This window comes from Solea senegalensis, linkage group LG6 (assembly GCF_019176455.1).
Source record: "Solea senegalensis isolate Sse05_10M linkage group LG6, IFAPA_SoseM_1, whole genome shotgun sequence".
In the NCBI taxonomy this organism is placed as follows: Eukaryota; Metazoa; Chordata; class Actinopteri; order Pleuronectiformes; family Soleidae; genus Solea; species Solea senegalensis.
In genome coordinates this window covers 26,668,553-26,692,048 of record NC_058026.1, presented here as the reverse complement: position 1 = coordinate 26,692,048, position 23,496 = coordinate 26,668,553, and the positions used below count along the sequence as shown (strand labels likewise).

The 23,496-nt window shown below is 40.5% G+C and overlaps 1 protein-coding gene across 1 annotated transcript in view; it reads left to right on the top strand.

The window, feature by feature from the left end:
- The window catches only part of LOC122771694 (VPS10 domain-containing receptor SorCS1-like), a 186,640-nt gene that overhangs the window by 143,940 nt on the left and 19,204 nt on the right, over nucleotides 1–23,496 (top strand). The window contains exons 9-18 of the mRNA XM_044029405.1: nucleotides 931–1,110; nucleotides 5,260–5,406; nucleotides 7,043–7,145; nucleotides 9,227–9,303; nucleotides 11,054–11,145; nucleotides 11,495–11,602; nucleotides 15,261–15,378; nucleotides 16,734–16,867; nucleotides 18,850–18,963; nucleotides 22,466–22,637. Coding sequence (XP_043885340.1) covers nucleotides 931–1,110; nucleotides 5,260–5,406; nucleotides 7,043–7,145; nucleotides 9,227–9,303; nucleotides 11,054–11,145; nucleotides 11,495–11,602; nucleotides 15,261–15,378; nucleotides 16,734–16,867; nucleotides 18,850–18,963; nucleotides 22,466–22,637 — 1,245 coding nt within the window. The remainder of the gene's footprint in view (nucleotides 1–930; nucleotides 1,111–5,259; nucleotides 5,407–7,042; nucleotides 7,146–9,226; nucleotides 9,304–11,053; nucleotides 11,146–11,494; nucleotides 11,603–15,260; nucleotides 15,379–16,733; nucleotides 16,868–18,849; nucleotides 18,964–22,465; nucleotides 22,638–23,496) is intronic.

Below are 23,496 nucleotides of genomic sequence, written 5' to 3'. Positions count from 1 at the left end.
CTTTTCACTCAAGTAATATTCTGAAAGGTGACTTTAACTTCTACCAAAGTCATTTTCTGGTAGGATACTCAAGTATCGCTTTCAAGTACTTCATACAAGACAGCATGTATGTGGCACTGTTGTGCTGCTACAGAAGTACACCAAAACCAGAGAACAAGACAATGAGCATCTACGCATGAGCATGTGCGCTTAACTTAACTTAACTTAAAAATGGATAAACATGCATTACAACGTCTACAGTCACAGAAACAGAGAGAGAATGAAGAAAATAACAGTTATAACGCAAACAGAACAAACAACGACAATAAGGATTAGCAACACTGAACTGAATACAAGCGCAATAGAGAGATGGGATTATGACTTCATTATGACTTCCACATTTTCCCACAGTAATATAGGTGGTGTTTTGAGATTCTCTCACTCTGGGACCTGTTGTTCCTAACATGTGTTTTCTGTGTTAGTGAGGTCTTGATGACAACATAGTTATTCATTTTTATCTTCATAACAATGTTTCCTTTTGAATTGAAACAAGACATTTTTCATTTTATCATGACATTTTTCTGTATTTTTCACTGCAAATACAAACCCTTGTGTCTTCTAATATGAAACGCTGTCACTTTTTCATTATGAATCTCAGATTATCTTATTAAAATGTTGTAACAAATTGATATTCTGCTTAACTGAGGCAGTTACTGATATTAAGTGTTTCCTGAAAATGTAGCACGAACAGCAGCGTAAATATTTAATTCATATTCATTTCCTTTATTATTTGTTACTTTGTTTTCCACTGGAACCAAACAGGACCAGGTTACTGTCACTAGGCACAGTTAAGAAGTTGCTAAAGAGGATTACACTCATTACATTAGCCAGAATCTGATCTTAAAAGGACTTTCTTTGGAATAACCAGCTTTGCCTTTATGTCCCTGCCAGAACCTGCATGTGATCAGCACAGATGAGAACCGTGTGGTGGCAGCCGTGCAGGAGTGGAACCAGAATGAAACGTACAACCTGTATGTGTCGGACACCACGGGCGTCTTCTACACCCTGGCCCTGGAGAACGTGGTCAGCAGCATGGGCCCCGAGGGCAACGTGATGGTCGATCTTTATGAGGTAAACAAACAATGCATTCAATTATTATAAATAAATGATAAATTCTTATTGTTTTAATTACTATCAATACAAACACTTTACAAAAGGTAATGCCATGGCTTTGTTTTATTCCTCACAAGTAATTCTGATGTACATATTTAGCAGCAATATAATTATGAATTACAAAACTGAAAATTAAAAACATACTTATTTATACTTAATGACCTTTAACGGGTCACCTACTGTACCATCACAGCCCACTTTGGTCCACACTTCAGTGCCATATAGTACTGTGGTTTAGAAGTAGTATCTCATTTGCTTGTCTTGTAAATGACATTGATTTAGTTGTATTTTACTGTAATATCACAGTTCAGGTGCATTAGATGCATTAGTTACATATACCTGTAATTGTTGTTTTCACTTTAAAATGTGTCATATTACTTTGATTCCAATGTAATGCAATCCACTTTATTCTTAATGCACTTTTAAAAAACAATATGGTCAGCCACAACAAGTGTCAGTAAGAAGTACAAAAAAGACAATAAAAAAATATCACACTAAAAGTACAAAAGACAACAATAAGACAAATATGCAACATGAAAGCAACATTTAACTGGACTTGACTGTACTGAGAAAAAGAAAAGGGATTGAAAGCAGTGAATGAGCAAACTTCTCCCAAAGTAATCAACTAAGTATGCAGTAACATGTGCTCTATGCATTAAGTCATTACAAAAATATACACAAAAATATTAAATTAGTAAGAACAGTTCATGTTGTTTGGTTCCCTGTGTGTTTGGGCTTCAGTGGCAAAACATACAGCAGAAGGCATGAAAGTCATGAGTGACAAATACATAATAAAATAAAACATAAGGGGCAACACGGGCTAACAGTGGCTCCAAGTATACACTTCTAGCACGACTGTCTACCTACAAGCTAACAAAACAAGAAAGATAATATGCTTAAGAGTTAGAAGGATCAACGATCCCGCGATATGCATATTTCTAATTCTATTTAAGTGGCTCTGTGTTGTAGTATGGATGGATCATTCTGTTGCTTAATGAGCTGAATGATGATGATGTGCTAACTCTCAGCTAGTTGCTAAATCATTAGCATCACAGTCAATACACATTCACACATTATTCAAGCACAAGAGGTTGGTTTGTTGTTCATATTAATAGCAGATGCTCACACGCTCCCGTCACAGCTTATAATACGATCATCTAATCCAACACAAGTTTCCATGTGCGTAACATTTGCATTTTAACATGACAATACTTGCTAGCTAATAGCAATATAGCCACATCACGTTCTGAAACGCAGAGTGGATTATTAAAAGACGGCGTCTAGCATGAAAAAACTTTTTTTTAATCCCTGTATGTGACTCTGCATGAACACTAACGTAACGTAGATTAACGACGATAATGAAAACTCACCCCATAAGAAGATAGAAGGTTAATGAGCGGTTTGAGGTGCTTTATTTTCATCGCTGGCGGACAGACTCACCGTTGTTACTCCGTGGTCCATCTCAACCTCTGTGCAGAAGACGCTTTAGTGCTGCAATTAAGGGAATAACATCTGCCACAGGTGCGTCAGATGAGCTAATCTCTTTAGTTAGCTGCTCAAAGGGGGCAAGAAGAGAGATGCAGGGAGTTCATAATCTGCGCTGTATGCAGATTGTTTGTATGACTACAATACAAAATCAAGCAGTGCAAAAAGTGTCAGTTTGATTGAAAAGACTGAAATGACATGTGAACAAAGTGACAAACATGGTGTAGATTAAAACCTTCTTACTACTTGAATGCTCTGTTAGAGAACAGGTATGTGGGCTAAGTACATAGAATAATGATACACACTGATGCACTTCAACTTATTTCATTACAGAAATGAAATGTCACTGATATTCTCTTAAAATAAGAAATAAAATCAAATCTGCATTCATTGTTTTGGCCACATCATTTTTCGTCTTTTAATAACAGCATCAAATAAAGGAGCTGCTTGATGAGAGATATTCTCAGCCCTGACTGATCAATATTTCAGAGATGATGAAAAATACTTCTTTTGTTATTTTGGAAACAAACCCCCACTGCTGTATGACTACTGTCTCTACAGTTTCTACAGCACAGCGTGTGAATACGCAAGCAGCTTCAAAGTGCTGACATCCACAAAGGCGAGGTGGGGATTGTGCCAGGGATATAGATTATTATTATTTTATTTTTTTTGGAGGCTGAGATTATTTTTTTTTCTTTGATGAATAAATGCAGATATTACCTCACAAAATGCATCCAATTCAAAAAGAAAAATAAGTAAATCAATAACTAAACATGTGCTAAAAGGATAAGATGAAGCTGCTGTGTATATATGATGTGTATATGTTATATTATTATATACCCTGTAGTGCAATCAAAGTATTCCACAGTATGTCATGCATTGCACTTATGCTGTAAAATGAAAATGAAAATAATTAAGACAAATACTTATTTATTTTAAGTCTATGTCAACAGATATCTGTTTGAAATTGCTATAAATGTACGTATGACAAATGAATAGAATATAAAGCAAAGTTTAAGAGAATAATATGAACATTCTCAGGTGTGAGTTAAAGGTACAGTGGGTAGGATTTGCTTGTTATTTGGGATCAGTAATACCATAAAAACCTGAAAACCTGACGTTTTTATCGGAGGTTCTGCTGCACATAACACGAGTGCATGTTCAGCCGTGTAGTTCAAGCCTCCACACTGCGGTCAGTTTTTGTGTTTATGAATCAAATAGCATTTGTTTTCATCACCAATGATGTGACATGTTTTCGTTTTGTGAAATCTGGTGCAGACATCTTTTTCTCAAGCTCACGTTCAAATCCTCTACAAATAAATCCGTAGACACAGAGTGGGGAGGAGGGACTGTGTGAGTGATTCCAGACACAAGCTGCTGTATATCTCACTCTAAATCACTTGGTGATGCTGCTAGTGTCTCGCCGTGGCCTCAGTGGTGGAATCAAATCCACTGTCTTGATTGGGGTCACCACCCAAAAAATGTGGGATATGCTAAAATTGCTCCTCCAAGGAAGATTGAAGTATCTGTCAATGACTAAAGTGGAGTTACTTTGCTTGATGCAGCCGTCACTAAGTCAGTTCAGCTTCCCTGAGCTCTTCTGTTCTGTACGAGCCGCCAGCGACGAGTCACAATCATTTAAGACGCTCATTGATTACTCACAAGTTCCCAGAAAGTAGATCATTTCTCACTCGGGGTTTGTGACTGTGTGTAGATTTGTTGGGAATACAGACGAGGGTAGCACGCAGGCTCCTATTTCCCCAAGGGCATGTATGTGATTCTCTTAGCGGTGCATTGAATTTTTTTTTATTTCATTTTTTTTTCTGCAAAGCAACTTGAAAATACTCTGGACATGTGGTGTCTGCTTCTGTTTTATATTTTAAAGCTGTCAAAATATTAGAATTGTTGGATTTCAACCTTCAAGTCATGTCTTCAATATCAACTTAAAACAGTGTGAAATGGCACCTCTGTCAGAGTCTGAGCATGGAACTTCTGGTTTCTAGTCCATGCTACAAAATTCTGCTTTAAGGCATTTGTTTCGAGTTTCGGTTAATTTTAGTCTCTAATATGAAATATTAGGATGTTGTGAGGGAGGACATGAGGACTGTTGGTGAAACAGAAGAGGACACCCCTCGTGTCAGGGCAAGATAGAGGCAGAACCCTAACTGCTGTGGCAAATTTGGCAAAAAAAGAACAATCCAATGTCATCATATTTGTATGAAATGCTATGACATGTGCTGCTGTATATGGTGTGAAGACATGGTTGTTTTCTGTTCTGTTGTCTGCAAATCCACATGTAATATAAAGTTCTGTACAGTTGTAACAAACAATACTGTTCACCAACTGTAGGGGGACCCAGACAGCAAATCCTACTTTGTGTTACTTCATACTTAAAACACTGATGCCCAAAAAAATACTCAATAATTCATATGTTTTTGATGCCACGAAGATTGAGGAAAGACAAAAAATCATGACAATGACCGTCATGATGTCACCCAACATTTCTGAGGATGACTCTATTGCAGTGTTAACTGCAAATGTAACACTTTTAGTATTGATTAGTGTCTGCAAATCAGTTTTTGACAACTGTAGCTAAAAGCTTTACTTTTCCTCATATCCCAGGTGGCAGGAATTAAAGGGATGTTCTTAGCCAACAAAAAGATGGACAACCAAGTGAAGACACACATCACCTACAACAGAGGCAGAGACTGGAGGCTGCTGCAGGCCCCGAGCAGAGACCTGAGGGGCAACAGCATTCACTGTGTGCTAGTAAGTGTCTCAGCTCATGCTTGTTTGCCGTTTTTTTTTTCTTACTTTTGTAAATGTGCGCTTTCATCAGAGAGGCCTTGACAAGAGCTGACTGATCCATGCAGCAATGAGAGGCCGCAGCTCAAAAAGAGCAGCGCCCGTCAAAGCTGAGTGCTCTGAGGCTGCCAAGCTGAAAGGTCAACCATTGTGATTCGGTCCAACAAGCTGACCTCTCATTTAAGAAACATGGAGAGGAAGATGTGACATGCGGAAAAGACGATGCTCCTTTTTATCATCTGTCTCTCTCTGTGAAAGTCTCACTTAAGTCTGTGAGATTCTCACAAGGAATCTTAAGTGTGTAAACGTCTAACAACATATGAAACACACAAAAAGCAGCCCGACTTAGATGAAAGCATAGATGTGTGGTTGTGTCACTGCTGTTGTGTCGCTGCTGTTGTGTCACTGCTGTGTGGTTGTGTCACTGCTGTGTGGTGTGTCACTGCTGTTTGGTGTGGTTTCACTGCTGTGCGGTTGTGTCACTTCTGTGTGTTGAGTCGCTGCTGTGTGTTTGTGTCACTGCTGTGTGGTTGTGTCGCTGCTGTTGTGTCACTGCTGTGCGCTGCTGTTGTGTCACTGCTGTGGTTGTGTCGCTGCTGTTGTGTCACTGCTGTGTTGTGTCGCTGCTGTTGTGTCACTGCTGTGTGGTTGTGTGCTGCTGTTGTGTCACTGCTGTGTGGTTGTGTCGCTGCTGTTGTGTCACTGCTGTGTGTTTCACTGCTGTGTGTCACTGCTGTGTGTTTGTGTCACTGCTGTGTGGTTGTGTCACTGCTGTTGTGTCACTGCTGTGTGGTTGTGTGGCACAAAGTGGAAACACGAGGAAAAACATTCTTAGCCTAATAGAATCTACTCAAGCTGAAGTCTTTAGTATGTTCAGAATATGCTCATCACGTTATCTCTCAGTCTTTTCCAGCAGGTAATTGCATTGCTGTGTAAAGCTCTCACTCTCCCACAGTTTTACATCCCTGCAGTTGTTGATCCACTGCTGCCTCCATCGCTAAGTTCAGATGTGTTGTTTAGGGAATTGTGTGTTCGAAACCCTTTAACCTCAGCAGGAGCTCCTGTGTTAAAACACTGAAAACACTAAAACACTGTGGATTCGGGTGCAAGAGAGTCAGTGTATAAATTCTTTGTGTATTGAATATGAATGTGCACTGTCACACAGTTTACATACATTTTATTTGTGGGAAAGACATTGAAGCTAATTGGGTAGAATGGCCCATATATAAAAATAATCAAGCAATAATCAACCTATTTTGATAAACCAATTAGTCATTCACTGGCATGGCTCGCCTTCCACCCATATTACACAGTCATTTGTCAAGAAATGTCAGAGACTTAATAAACCCCTAAACAGCCTGCACATCACGGCCTGCACCACTGACATTTTGCCGGCTTGTAATGAGAATTTGTGTCGGTAAAGGTTAACCCAATCAAAATTAATGGTGAGCCCAGCCAATGGGGGGAATGCTGTCTGTGATAAAACTTATGACTTGGGAGGGTTGTGGATCCAAGTCGATGCCACAGCGGTTTTTGTTCAGAAGTGTTGTGCTCAGTTTGATAGTTTGGATAATTGAGTGCTGTGATTTCTCTCCTGCAGCCGTACTGCTCGTTGCATCTCCATCTGCACGTGTCTGCCAATCCCTACACATCTGGAAACATCGCCAGCAGGGACTCTGCGCCGGGGATCATTGTCGCATCAGGTGGGTGAAAGGCGTGACATGTCTCTCTACTTTCTTTCTTTCTTCTTGTTCTTCTGAACTTTTCGTGTGTGTTTTTTAACGACCCCTTTTTTTATTTTACACTAATCGAAAGGAGTATCATGTGACCATAGGACTGGGCAATAGATCACAATTATATCAATAGTGTGGAGGGTGATATCGTAGATAGTTTTTGGATATCACTGTCATCATATCCTCAATATTATCATGATATTGATATGAAATTACAGATTTTAAAATACCTGGAATTGACATGAAATTATACAAGAAAACTAATTGAATAATGTTTGTGTGTGTTATAGCAGAATTTCACAATAATATATATTTTTTTCAGTAATTACGATCTATTGTCACTGACCTGTGAGGAAGCACAGACGTCTGACATGAAAACAGCTTGTGTCCAGATTTATATCAAGATATGTCACACATATCAAGACCTAGCCCTAAAGAAATAGCCATATTATTGAAACGTCATGTTGCCCAGCCATAGATAGCCACATATATGAATGCAATTGATTAAGATGACTAAAAGAATTCAGAATTGTATGGACTGTTAAAACGTTGTTCATCACAAGCAAACAGTAGAGACAATGAAAAGACCCGGCTCCTGTTCTCCTGGTCATTCTTTCAAAAACTGGCCCTCACAATCCAGTGTATCTCTTTTGTGTCGGCGCTCCTCATTCATGGCTGCGTTAGATAATGTTATGCTAACTCAAAGAGACAAAGACCATGAAAATCACTTAGACTGACAAAGAAGAAAAGAAATCTGCCTCTTTGAGTTAGCTGGAGATCTTGGCACTCAACATATTCGGGTGCTGCAGCTCTCTCAAAGTCTGTAGTAGCCAATGCACATGCATCTTTTTCTTTTTTTTGTCCCCAAGTCTTGCAAGTCTTGTCCTCAGTTGTTGTTTGTCCCTGGTCTGCATCAGTACACAACTCCCACAGGCGTCTGACAATATCCGTGTGTCACCTCACCTTCAAACAAGGCGGACTGACAGGACAGCACAAAGTCAGGGCAACAAAATCTATATTTAGTCCTTATGGTTGAGTCCTCAGTCTATCAGTGCTCCTGTGTAGTTACAGGCTGATATACAGAGCACTCACAATATGTAATTCTGATTGCAGTGAATGAAACATACATCCTGCACACTAGAGGCGGGGTTTACGTGTCGATGACATCTAGCAGTTTTCGTTTTTCATTAGCACTGGCGATTTTCCATATAGCTGCAACTCAGTGCCAGATTTGACTACCAGACCACGCCCCCTGCACTGTTCCCTCCTCTCCTTCACTTAGCAGAAGAAATGAGCTGCTCCATTGTCGTCGTGTCGTTCGTTGTGTTATAGTAACTGTATCTGCCAGTTGTCATTTGCACTGCACACAATTAGCAGGTACAGTATGTATTGGACAGGATAGGCCTTACCCCCTCTGTACTGTGTTTACGAGAAGAGTTCATACGGACACACCTTCTTTTTGACGTCACAATCTCGGAGCTCCCGGTTTTTCTGAAAGCTCCGATTTCTCAACCGGTTGCATGTTTTCTAGAAATGGACAACGCCCCTGCCTCCTCCACGTTGTTGTTGCCTAGCAGCCGTGTTCTCATGACTTACTCTGACTACGGTTTCAAAAAGTGTTCACAGACAATAAAACCGAGAAACGCAACCTGTGATAAATACAGGCAAAGTGCCAGAAAAGGAGCGGATATCAGCAGTATACACAGCATTCAGAAAGTCTGTGTTAAGGTAGTCAGAAACAGTGAAAGATGAATATAGCCGTCTGGATTTATTGGTTAATTTAGGAGTGTGGGCAAATGTCACTGCACTGTAGATCTTTCGGAGCTTTGAATTACAGCCACAGTCTGCAGCTGCGGCCTGGAGCCCCCCTGCTGTATGTTTCACCACTACCTGTCTAAAGGCTCTTTATAAACATTTGCGTTTCATTTGCTGTCAAACATTTCTCATTTCCCGTGTCCCACATTTTGAAGCTTCCCTATATCTTCAAAAAGGGGGGATATAAAACCTCACTGCAGTTTGTCACCTGTCTGTTCTCTCTGTCGCACCTCCAGGCTCATTTGGCTCAGAGTTGACAAGCAGCAATGTCAGTGTGTACATCACCTCGGATGCTGGGAACACATGGAGACAGGTGAGCAAACTCCTCTTTGACTGCAGTAACTTTCCATAAGAGGATTTCAAAGGGTTTTCCGAAAGCAACACACCTTCATGGGGTCAAAACGGTCAGTCAGTGCAAACCCAAGTGGAAAAAAACAAAACATTGTAGATTGTTGTTGGCCACAGAAAGTTTCCAAAACAATGGAAAAAAGGAGTTGCATTTATACCTGGTGTTACACTGTGTCCACACACATGCACAACAACAGGCTGAGCTATAAAGTGACAGTGTCTCTGCTCTGTGTCGCGGCAGAGTCACAGCGGTGGAGAAATATCACATGATGAGAGGAGGTATAAAAACATATATATATCCTGTGACCTGCCAGACACGAGGGATGGATGTCCTCATTTCTGTCTGCCACTGGCAGACAGAATGTGTCTGCCAGTAATTCTGGTCCGTATTTCAATTTTTGCTTATTAATTCTGGTTCTAATTCTTGATTCTAATATGGTGAAAAAGTTCATTGTCATGTTGTCGGTGAAGGTTTTCAGTCATCATCGTTCACCCCACTGGCCCAGTTTTAGCTTGCTGGTTTCACCTGAGACAAGGTGTGATGGGGTTGTTAGGGGGGTCACCTGAGAGACAGTTTCTACTATTGTGTGGGTGTTGGACTTCACAAGTCACTGTGTGTTCTGAACTTGACCCAGGTGTCGCACCACATATCTGAACCAGTGTGTAGTCCAGCGCTCTGTTGTGTTTTTTTTGGAAAGAGCTTAGGACAAGATTGTAGGTGGCTGATAGTTGGTGTCCTCGTCCACCTCCTCTGTTGAGTGATGGTTTCTCCAGGTAAACGTACAGATGGTTTCCATCACTCCTCTCTCAAACCATCTGTCTTCCCCTGGCCAGAATGTGAACATTCTCATCCTCAAAAGAGTGTCCCTTGTTCTTCAGATGTAAGAAGACAGCTGAGTCCTGTCCAGATGAGCTGGCTCTACTGTGCTGTGACATGCGTTTATGCAGAGGCTGTAGAGGTCGGGACACTTCTCATTACATCACACTGCTTAAACCACATTGTTTGTGTCTGCGGATTTTGTCCTTAGGATGAGCCAGTTTCTGTTTTAAAGTGTTGCCGGGTGTGAGGTGTACCGGGATGTGGTATTTGTTCCTGAGTTTCTCAGAAACTCCAGCAATCTATCTATTGCTGTCTTCTTTGTCAGATGTTTTCCTTTTGGAGGTCTTGAAGAAGGTCCAGTTTGGGTAGCCGCAGGTTTTGAATGCTCCCCTGATGTGTGTCTGTTCCTTTGTCTTTCACTCCTTTGTTGTGGCCAAACCTCAATTTTTCTTGTGTTTCAGCCTGTGATGTGTTGTTGGCCACCTTTCTACAGTTCAATTCATTGGTGTGACAGAAATTATTACCTCTATGTTGGAGAAAGAATAAATTGTGCTAGATGGTTGTTGCTAGCAATGTGTTCACCGTTTTTTACCGTGTTTGTCTTTCGCTACCCTTCACAATAAAGTGAATTCACCTGCATGCACCGGTACATGGATGATCCTACAATGTGATCTGAGAGTCACACAATTAAAAATGACAGATTATGATCATTAACTCTCCCTCATTTAGTCATGCAGCCTTGGTGTTATTGTTTTTATTTTTTTTGTCATTTTGATGATGAAATGACATCATAACACATCTGCCATTGACAGCTTTACAGGGCTTGTTTCTAATTAAATACAACCGTGTGTGCACACAGGTGGAGTGAGTGTTCCCTTTGTTTCTGTCCTTGCAGATCTTTGATGAGGAGTATGCAGTGCTCTATCTCAACAAGGGAGGCGCCTTGGTTGCAATAAGACACACTCCACTTCCCATCCGACACCTGTGGTGAGTCATTATAATGGAGGCGCAATTTGTCACAGCATGATTAATTGCCCTGGGAGGAAGCTAAGTCAGTCAGACAAAGGTTCTTCTTCGAGCTGGTGTTATAATATTACTTTGGTTACAAACACACAATGACCCGTGGGTAAAACTGTGCTTGTCACGACTGTCATTCCGTTTCACCTCTTTGAGTTTGAAGCAGTAATGAGGGGAGATGAGTGCTCCATTCCTGCACTGAATATGAAATAAAGTTGTTAAACAACTCTCAGGGTCATTAGCTTGTGCCCACAGTCGGGAGGGGAGGGGGGGGGGATTAGCGCTGGCTCCCCTGTGCAACCGCTGTTTGTGTTCCCAGGTTGAGCTTCGATGAAGGTCGGCAGTGGAACAAGTACAGCTTCACGAGCACGCCTCTGTTTGTGGACGGCGTGCTGGGAGAGCCGGGAGAAGAGACTCTCATCATGACGTGAGTGGCAAACGTGTGTCGGCATGGAAATCGATCAGGCACACTAACTATCTTGACATGGACACAAGTAATGAGAATAAAAGCCTGAATCGAATGAAAATGACATGTAAACATGCCAATCCAAAACTTCCTTGGTTAGGTGCTATCACCCGTCTGAGAGTGACAGTATATCCGTTATGTTACTGCTGTATTTCCATTCCAAAAAGAAAAATGAACACACACAAATGTCACAGATGCAGAAGTGGAGGAGCATGAGAGTGGACAGTGAAGGGACGAGCATGTCAAAATTGTCCATTCTGACTCAACGCTTAATTTTGCATCCACGTAAATGATAGTATTGTAAATTTCAATCAGAACAAAGGCATTTGGCACATGTGTACAGTAGCTACTGACAGATGGGGGTCTGTGAGTGTGTGCGTGTGTGTGTCTGTGCTGCTTACATCTCCATCTCAGTTCAGCACTCCCGACTGCCTGTTTTCCTTTTCATGAATAAAAAAATAAGGATGTAACCAACAACAAAACTGTGTATCTCCACATTAGAACTACAGGACACCAGTGCTCTGGCAGCTGGCAACAACAGAACTGTCCATGAAGGAGAATGATAAAAAAAGAAAGAAAGAAAGAAACTTTGAGAAAGTTTAAACAGCATCAGAAAGTGCAAGAGGAGCAATGAGTGCGATTTGGCACGTCCTCACATATCTGAGGATTCTGAAGATTCCTTTTTTTTGTGTCCTTCACTTATTTTTAGAAGAGCTCCCAAAGCTGGAGTGTGCGCATGAGGGTATGACTCGGCATCGCGTCCTAATTGCAGGAGAGACTGTAGCACTGTACCAAAGGGTTTCCAAAAGCCATTACATCAATGTTTGATGACATAAATGACAGACTGACTGACAGTCGGCTGTGTAGCTTTACATGAGAGTGAGCGGACACAGCTGGATCAGACAGGGAAAAACACACACAGCGGCGCTCTCAGCGAGCAGGAAGGGAGCGGGGCGGTGCAAAGGCGACAGTGGCAGGTCTCTCAGCTGGCAGACACGCCATTAGTTTTCATAAGACAATCATGCACTGTTTTCGTATCAATTTGTACTCATTTTTACTGTAAGTGCCTGTCATAGTCCAGTGCCTCTGCAGCTAATTGGCAGATTGATTGTGATAAATATATTGTTTGAATGGTGGCGGTGTGTGTGTGTGTGGTGCTCAGTGCAGAACAACACACCCACTCAATTTAGCTGGCGATGGAATATTTATCTGTTTTGTCTCATAACCTCGGCCGGTCTTTTCTCTGACCATTGCAAACGTTCAAATATTGACATTGAATCTTATTGGTTTTATTAGAGGAAATGCGTTTTTCAATAACATCAGTTCAGGTCAACTACACACACAAAAAATAAGGGAAGTTTAGATTTGAACGGACAGTTCATTTTGTGGTTCCACGAGGTACTGACGCAAAAGTCTAAAAGATCAAAATAAACAAGAATTTCTCTCTGGGGACTTTGGTGTGGATGTGTGAGCTGTGTACAAACTTGGCTTTCCCAGCTGGAAAAGGCAGCCGTGTTCTCTTTCTCAGGCTGCTTCTTCATGCGGGGTCCACACACAAAGCCATAATAATGGGGTAGACAAACTAGGCAGGAAAAGGGGCTACAGCCTCACAGCAATGACACCAGATCATTACCACCAGGAGCCTAGAAACAGCTTTGTCCACAAAGCAGAGTCAGTGCTGATTATGTGTTAAAAAACTATCCCTTTTAAAAAACGAGTATGTGTTAATTCTCTGGTTTTGAATGTGCCAAAAAAATAGATATGGAAAAGATAAATACCTTAAGCAACAATGTGTTCTCTGCAGACTTCTGTCACATTCATCACTCTCTCATCTGTAATCTGACTCCGTCTCTGAGCTGCGATTGGTCAGCTGTCTGCAGGTGACAAAGTAAAGTGAGCAAAAGCAAGCAAATATTTGTCACCCTCCCCCTCTGTAAAAGCCCCTCCTCTGCATTTCAAACAACACTGTCATGATCAGGCAGCTTATTATCTCTAAACGACTCCGTCTGTGGCTATTTTAGTGTAAAACTCTAATTTTCAGCATACAAACAAATCAAAAATAATAATAATTGTTCACATTTAAAAGTTTATGATTCTGGAATAATGACAGCAGCAAATTAGACGAGATGTAAGCCTAGTATTCTCTCATTATTAATGAATTGTGAAAAAAATGTGTTGCCTACTCCAGCTGTGATATGTGTGATATGTGTGTTTCGTGCAGTTTTGTTCGTATGAAACCTTCAGACATGGTTGCCTGACATGAAGAAAAGAGCAGAGGCTCATTATAAGGCCACAGCGGCAGTGGGACCATTTACAGCCACTGTATGTCTGGCTTTTACAGAGAGGGAGGAACTGGACTGCAACACCACGTTCCACACTGTCACTGTCAGAGCTGCGCAGCCATCACACGCTGGAACAAATGAGACTCACTGACCAAACAGTTAGCAGCCCGGAAATAACACAGAACCAGCAATCAGCTCCTTCCTTCTGACAGACAGACACATTTTATAACAGCACCGAGATTCCATGTTCATCAAAATCACCGGTATCTACAGTGCTGGTACTATACTACACTATACTATACTATACCATACCCCAATATACAATACTATACTATACTATACTATACTATACTATACCATACCCTACCCCAATATACAATACTATACTATACCATACCATACCCTACCCCAATATACAATACTATACTATACCATACTATACTATACCCTACCCTACCCTACGATACAATACGATACGATGCGATACGATACGATACCCTACCCTACTATACAATATGATACTATACTATCCATACCATACTGTACCATACCATAACATACCCTACCCTACTATACGATAGTATACTATACCATACCACCGTATACGATAGTATAACATACTATTGTATACTATTCTATAGTGTATGATACTTTACTGTACTTAATTATACTAAAGTATACTATACTATAGTATAGTATACAATACTATACTGTACTATATTGTACTATAGTATAGTTCTGAAAAGTAGAGTTTGTATAGTTTGTAGTTTTGCTTAGTATAGACTCGTATAGTATAGCATAGTATACTATCGTATACTATATGATACTATACTATGCTATGCTATACTACACAGCACTGTTCTGTACTTTAATATACTATAGTTTTTTCTATATTATACTAGTAGAGTAAAATATAGAAAAACAATAGTATACTATATATAATATATATAGTATTATATATATACTAATATTATACCATATAGTATACAATATTGTACAATATTACTATACTACTACACTACACTACATTGTACTGTGCTAAACAATAACAAATTATAATTTACATTATAATATTTCTATTATTAATTATAAAAATTATACTAGTATACTGTACTAAACTATATTTTATTATTCTGTGCACACTATACTATACTGTACCGTGTTTTACTGTACTGTACTGCATTATGATACTCTTGCTTCTCAAATGGGGGTCCAATTATTTTTATAAAATAGTCATTTATTATAATGATGTATTGTACCCTACTCTGTGGAGGGAATTACTGGTCTTTTGTGTGCCTGGTCTTTATATCGTGTTTTGTGTTTATGCTATTTCCCAGGATATTCGGCCACGTCAGTCATCGCTCAGAGTGGCAGCTGGTGAAAATAGACTTCAGGTCCATATTCAACAGGAGATGCACGGATGCAGATTATCAGACGTGGCACCTGCACAACCAGGTACACTAATAAACATTGGTCTGTATGTTTTTTTCATTTGTTATAAAAACTACAGTATACATAAGCTGTATTTTAAATTAATGCAATGATATATTGGTCAAATCACCATCGATGCCACTAATGAATCACGTTTTTAAATGTCACTTTTGTTTATGTTAATTGGTGCAAATGTTGTTGTACAAACACATGACTGCCTCACTCACCACAATACATATACATGATGCCTGCACTGCTACGTGGAAAGTTGAACATATATCAATTTTGAATGCCGCTCGCGCCAAGTGAAGCAACAGATCCACAATGTGTGACGCCGCGACTGTATATGTGTGAGCGCAGCATTATAAATAACTGTCAAACTCTGTGCGTATAAATGTGCACTGGTTTCCACATAAATCAGCAACAGCCCTCACAGAAGATGAACAGAGGGAAGTGTAGCACGCACTGTACATGGTGATGTCAGCGCTGCTCATGGGCGCCACCTTCATCATGAACACTTTCAACCTAATGAGCTGTTGTTCCATAATGAGATGGGAATAATGATATAATCTACCGTCTGTCTTCTCTGCAGTGCTGCTTCATAAAGTTTGGAGGTTAGCGTTAGTTGACGATAAACGTGGTCAGGCCTGATGCTAGAGTGTGCCTTTATTCAAGGACCAGTCCTGTAATTGGTTTAGATGACCGTATGGTCAGAGCAGGCTGATGATTAAAATCTATACGGCATGTAAGACGACAAGAGTCCAAGCCAATTACAGGCCTAACCTGGTCAAACGTTCCTGAAAACCATCTGCAGACGGAGTACAGGCTTCTTTCCTTAAGCCACTGGAAAAATTAAGGGCATTTTATGGAGTTTATTTCTGGTCACAGGCAGATTTAGTTTAAAGCATCTCTCTACTGACACCTAATGTACAAAGAGAGAATGTTCAGAGCCAGCAGCGTTAACTGGAGGATGGAGTGAAACAGGGTGGTGTCTTTCTCTACTGCAGCTGATTTGATATGCACTTCCTATACTCAATAGATTATAGATTCAAGGCTAAAAATGGATTTTGTGATGGCAGCGTTCTGACTGAAGCTCCTTCTTAAGCATTCATCCCAGTATTACACACAGACACAGAAGAACTCAAGCAGCACATCCTCCAGTGTAACGAACAGTTGTTGGGTTTAGCTCACCACAAAGTGAAGGAGGAATAATGCATATAGCGAGCGGAAGAAAAGCGCGGCAGCAGTGCTTTTCTCACACAACATGGCTGGCTGCGCGGTGTAAATTATTTATACCGGCAAGTGAAACAGAAACCGCTCCCTAAAATAAAAAAAAAATACATAAAAAAATAAAATGTGACTTTCCTCTGTGCTCACAGGGCGAGCCGTGCCTCATGGGAGTGAAGAGAATCTACCGGAAACTGAAGCCCATATCCAGGTGCGTCATGGGAAAGATCTTCTCGGTGTCGATGACGTCGGGCGCCTGTGAATGCACAGAGGCCGACTTTGAGTGGTGAGTGTACTTTTGAAAACTTTTTTTAAAGGCATAGTTTCATGTTTTTATTCTGATAAGAGTGATGAAGTTGTGATGATCCACAGGAGAAGGTCCACAATAATTACATCAACACACACGTGTGTCAGTGCCTGTGTGTATTCACCTTCACCCTTCAGCTGACTTTCATTTCAGAGAAATTATGATGTTATATACATATCGCATTGATTATAGAAAATAAAAGCTCTTTTCTCATGAGTAAGATTTCAACATAAAGCACTTTAGATTACATTTATTAAATCCTAAAATAAACTGCTTAATTTTAAAGTAAATGAAATGATATAGTTTTATTTTTATTGTATTTATTTTTATTTCATTTTATTTATATATCATATTTGCTCTTGTTATAATGAAAATGCTCTGCTTCCTACGTCTGCTCTTTCCTATAAATGCTCATCACAGTTCACTGATATATTTGGCTGAGTGGTGTAACATGACATGAGAAGTTAAAAGACTTTGGAAATGGGTCACAAGGAAAAAGCAGTCGAAATGTGTTATTTTGTGACTTGTGTGTTTGAAATTGAAAGCAAACAACTTCTTTAGATGTCATAGATTTAAACAGGTGTACATGTTATTAATTGGCTGAAGAACCCAAACTATCACGTTAACATTGAGCATCAGAGAATCAGCTCTTCACTGATGTAGAAAGTACACTCCTGAGCACGCACAACAATAAAGGAAATACGACATTTCACTGAAATTAAACTGGTTATAAATTCAGTTTTGTCATCACACAGATAACAAGACAAGACATTTTTCATTATGGATCTGACATTGAGCCACATGACTTCATTACTGAAGAAATACTTTTGACAGAAGTGCCAGGATTTACAAGACCTGGGTTTAAGTGAGGGATTATAGGATGTGTGTGTGTGTGTCCATCACTGATCAAAATAGATGTTTATGGCTTAAGATTTTTTTTTTTTTAGTGTCAGTATTATGGATAGGTTTAGGGTTAGGGTTATGCATTTAGTTGTGATGGTTAAGGGTTAGGGTGTCCAAACCTTTTATTAACGAGGGTCATATTTGATAATGTGAAGATTTCTGGGGGCCAATGGTTCTTTTTTTTAACAGAAACATTTACACACAAATGCACTGTTTCATAAAAATGACATTGTCATTGTCACAATTATCATTTTTAAATGGGAATATAAGAAAATGAAAAGAAAAATTTCCTTTCTTTCCACATCTGGAGTCAAATATCATAACAAATCAGAGACTCTGGTTTTAATGCACAACTCCTCACCAGCTGAGTGAATGGGCGTGACACATGACGACACATAAATAATACATTATAAAACTGAAGCTGCAGGCTCTCACCGAGGGCTGCGATTGGCCCCGCGGGCCGTAGTTTGGACGCTCCTGGTTAACAGCTTGAAGAAAACCATTTTATTATTTCGACATTTTTACATCTTCACAAACCCATCTCTTCGAATTATCTCAGCATTTTTCCCTCCTGTTTGGTCCCAAGTCTACAGGTCTCTTGAGTGAGGCAGTTCTTGGAATAAGCACCATCACAATCATAAATCACCAGGCCTAATAGCTTTCATTAACAATCACAACAGTTTTGCATCTGTGTGCATGTCGCACTAATTGGGGCAATTTGTCCCGATCATTTTGGGGACACAGCGCTGCTCTGCTTTTTAATTTGTAGGACAAACAACTCGTGGGCTGCGTTTCCAAAAAAAAAGAAAGAAAAAGAGGCACGGAGCAGTTGTTTTTTTTTTTTTATATATGAGATCCTGTTCGTGGGATTTTATCATTAACTATGTCCAGTCACCTCAACCTATTCTATTATCCTTTGATGGATTTGTCTGTGAGACAAATCAGTGCAAGGCCATGTGTGAAGAATTGAATTTTCCAAGCACAGCCTCAGGGACATTTGCATCAGTCGTCTCTGATTGAATGATAGTTTCTTTATCTGTCTGCTCGGATCATTACAGTGATTACGGCTACGAGAGGCGGACCGACGGCAAGTGCACGCCTGCCTTTTGGTTCCATCCGTCATCGATGTCCAGGAGCTGCACCACGGGGATGACTTTCCTTAACCGCACTGGGTAAACACAGGCCTGAGCAACAGCACACACCAATCAGTCCCAATAGTCTCTCAAATGAATAGTGTGGTGGGGCCGAATAGCTCAGACTTCATCAGGCTGATGAATCCAACAAACAGGCCTAAAGCAGCAGGAATCATGTGATCTGTCATAGGGGAAGTGGAGGTAGGAAAAAAGCAGTCCATTTTAGCTGCTTTGAACTATGTTCTGCCATCTTGCTTTTTACTACAACTGCATGGTCTGTTTCTATTGTGTGTGTGTGTGTGTTCCATTTATAGTTAGAAGTCAGAATTCCTTACACGGGGACCCCTCTAAACTCGGAAACTCTAAAACAACCTCACCAACAGGAACGTGGGTTTCTAAATGGCTGCCATCATACAAGCACTTTTATCCTTCATAGCACATAAACATGTGTATTAGTGACTGCTATTGCTCACAATGACTGCACTAAGCTATGTTTTTGTCTGACTTTTCAACCACGAGGAACTTGTGGATGATGTCACTCCCAGTCCCGACTTCTGAGTTTGGCTGTAAATGCAATGCAGTTGAGTTCAGATTCTTTACTCTTAATAATGAATGAAAGAAAACGTCCATCAACAACACAGTAAACAGTACTTTCTGTGCATACTAAGCAGCTCATTACTTTTGCTGATTATTGCTGGGTTCAAGCGTGAACTCGTAATTATAACTTGGGAAGTTGTACAGTCTCCAGGGTTGGGGTTGGGGCCTGAAGGTGGCTCGGATGAATTTGATTTTTATGGTGTTCTCTGGTGACATTGAATAAAAAAAATGTCACGCATTAACTATCTCGATTCTCAAGCTGAATCAGCAGCAGAGGAAGAGACGGAACGACAGAGCAACATTTATTTATTTATTGTTGCAGTAGGTCACAGCAACACAGGAAGCGTGATTAGGGGTTTAATAACTTTTAGGTTCTGAGTCTCCAGCTCCATTATTGTAGTTGTCAAGGGCTAAAAAATAAGGGACACCAACAAACTGCAGTAAAACACAGAAGAAGAAGAATCCTGAGTTTAAGTATCACTTAACTTACTAGTGAAGATTAGGGATGGGCATTCGGTTGCGTGGCGGGTGGATTATTGATATTTAGTAGCGGGTGCGGATTCCATTACAGCTCATCCGTGTATCTCTACTCTGGGGTCAGAAGCGACCACAGCCTGGTGACTCGGTCTAGCCGCCGAAAACACCTGCTCTGAAGGGACTGACATTGCGGTGACGCATAGGTACCTGTGTCAGAGTTTTGTCATAGCAGAGACCTGGTACTGGGAGGCTGCGACTCCAGTGTTTGCGCTCCCCTCGTCCGTGTCAGACATCGCAGGCTCCTTGTCTCCCCTAGCCTCTGGAATAGCCGCCCTACGGATCTCTACTGATACGTAACAGAAGCTGCACTGAGCACCTCAAGCTGTCAGATTTCTATACCAGCCCACGCCCCCTGCACTGTGCCCCACTCTCCCTCCCTCCCTCCCTCCTCCTCTCCCTCACTCAGCTCAAAGCCCACTTCTTGGCATGTTTCAAAATCAGGTTTTGGGCAGAGTTAGCCTCAGAAGACGGAGTTTAGGGGAAAAAAAGGCTATAAGGAAGTGGTAAAATGTGCTTGTCTTGTGAACCTGATAAACGGCCCCATTTGAATGGAGCATAATTATAATTATACACAGGCTCTGGCACAGCAGTATCTACCCTGTATGACACAACTCCCCGCAAATAACAACAAGTACGGCTTGCAGGTGAGAAGCATCACTGAGTCACGGATGCTTGTGAGTTTTGTAAAGTCCACAAACACCAAACCGTTATTGTTTAGTTCATCAAATCATGCAAAATGAATGTCACACATTATTTTGCTGAAGGCTGTTTCGTTCAGAAACAAACAAACAAAAAAAAAAAGGTACCTTTCTGTGGTTGAATATATTGCCCGTCGTGTGGAAGCTGCCACACTCTGGCCCTTTGTTTCACACACATTGACATTCTCTTCACATTTTAGTTTCCCTGTCAAAGAGCCCACTGTTACACAGTCCCACACACACACACAGCATCCCCGACACTTAGAGAAAAGCACAGTTGTCTTTTCTCATGTGTGAGAATGCAGAAATATGGCTTCAGCTTGTTCACAAAGAAAAAATGTGTGATTCAGACACAGTGCACAGTGATTCCGTGCATCGACAGACAGCAAATATTCACTTGTCTCTTCTTAAAAGCCCCAGAATTCTGAGAATTCACCAATGTTTATCTTGGATTCATTCTTATATAAAGACAGAATGCACGCACATTCAAGAGCGACCTTTAACCTCTGACTCATCTGTGAAAAAGCTAATGAATTCAAAGCTGTTGTCTCATGTGCACCTGTGTACCTTTGGTATGTGATAGAGTAAACCAACAGTGTGAAAATAAATGTGTTTTATACGTATATACTATATATGTGTATATATATATATGTATATATGTTTGTATATATATATATATATATATATATATATATGTATGGCAATATATATATATATATATATATATATATATATATATATACTGTATATATAAATAATATATTCTGAAACTGCCTGGACCATTAAAAAAGATTAGAAATTGTATTATAGTCATGTTTTAAACCATTTATTTAATCTTAATTAGCATCAGGTGTAGTCAGTCTTTTTTTTAATGTAAAATAAGGAAACGTACCAGTCTGTCGTTTGTCATAGTAATTAAAGTAGATGGAGAGGAAGAAAATATATACAATAATGTTCGAGGTAAAGGCTATACAGCCAGCTCTCAGCAATTTCATGTTCATGTAACGACATTTACAAATATTAGAAGTTATGTGGGACCATAGATGGGGTTTAAGAGCTAATGCCAGGGAGAACGTACAGACCCTGAACACCAAGATCACCATATCGCTGTGTAATCACACCGTCTGTCGCCAATTGGGCTCTTTGCAAGAGAACCCAGGAGGACTCCACTGTTGATAGTAAAACATTAAAATGTCAGATTTAGATCTGATAAAAATGTTAACATGCTGCACAACTGGAGACAAAAGTGGAGCATTTTAGCTGCGTCACACCAGCTCTGTGTTCATGGACTGAAAAATGAAGCTCTTAAAGAAAACAAACGTCATACATGAACCATGACGGGCACAAGAGCACAATAACATCTCCCTCCCTACTGTCCAACAGGATAGAAAACCAAACACACCTGGCTCAGAAAAACATTTTTGTTCCTGCCACATTCATTTGTATAATTAAGTAAAATATTCAGTCTGATTGTGTTTAAGTGGAATATACAATGATGGGGATCATGTCCAGGTAAATGTGATTAATGAGCATCCATGTATGTTTATTCTGAGAGTGGTAATGAGTCTTCACCATTTATTCATCAGGGTTAGCTTGAACAGGTGCAGGCTGCTGTTATGACATATTAATTATTGTATTCCACACAGGATTCAATGCGTGCAATTGTACCAGGCTCACTAAGAGTGTGTGCTTGTTTTGCTCACCTGCAGCTACAGGAAAGTGGTCTCTAATAACTGCACGGCTGGAGTCGGTGTGGAGTACACAGCCAGGAGGCAGCAGTGTCCCGTCCAAGCACCCAAAGGTCTTCATCTGGTCACCAGTGAGGGCGCGCTGACAGCCACGTTAGGCAACAATGTCACCTTCCTCGTTTTCCTGGAGGAGGTAAGATGTTGTGCTAAATGGAAATGTCACACCAAGCAAACGTCATCATATTCACAACATAAACAAGGGTTTCAAACCTCGACTTAGAGCGTTATCAAGTGAATGATACAACGCTTTTCAGATCACCTGTTCTCACCTGGTTTCTCTGCACTGTTGTTTCCGTTATTCTTCAATTCCTGACTGATGATGTGTTGACTGTTGTCACTCTAAGAGCACAAAGTCCATGATGCGCCTGTGTTTCGGTTCACTCCACCCATGCTGTAAGCAAACCCAATCACAGCAGCAGGACAAATAACATAGATGGAAATGGAACATGACCAGTGACCACAAACTGCTCTGTCTGACGGATTTAGACAGAGAAACACACCTGACAAATTGAAACTGTTTGTGCAGAAATTAAAAAGAACACAGCACTGTGCCAAAGTCTGAAAAACAATGGTGTAAAGTAAGAATGCTTTCATAAATATCAATTCTAATCAAAATAATCAAACAAATGTTTGGTCGGGATTATTAATGGTGTCCTTAATGCTGAATAATACAAGCAGATGCTTAAATCCATCATGCGGGACCATCAGGGAGGCGCCTGATTGGCTCGACGTGTTCTGCAGCACGACAGTGACTCCAAATATACAGCCGGTGTCAATAAGAACTATCTTCAGCAGAAAGAAGAGCAAGGAGTGCACAGATCCCTGATCGCAACATCATTGAGTGTGTCTGAGGTTACGCGAAGAGACAGAAGGATTTGGGTCAGACCACAAAAGATCTGTGGTTAGTTCTCCAAGATGTCAACAACGACCTACCTCGTGAGTTGTTTCAAAAACTGTGCGCAGGTGAACCCTAGAAGAAGTGAAAGTAAAGG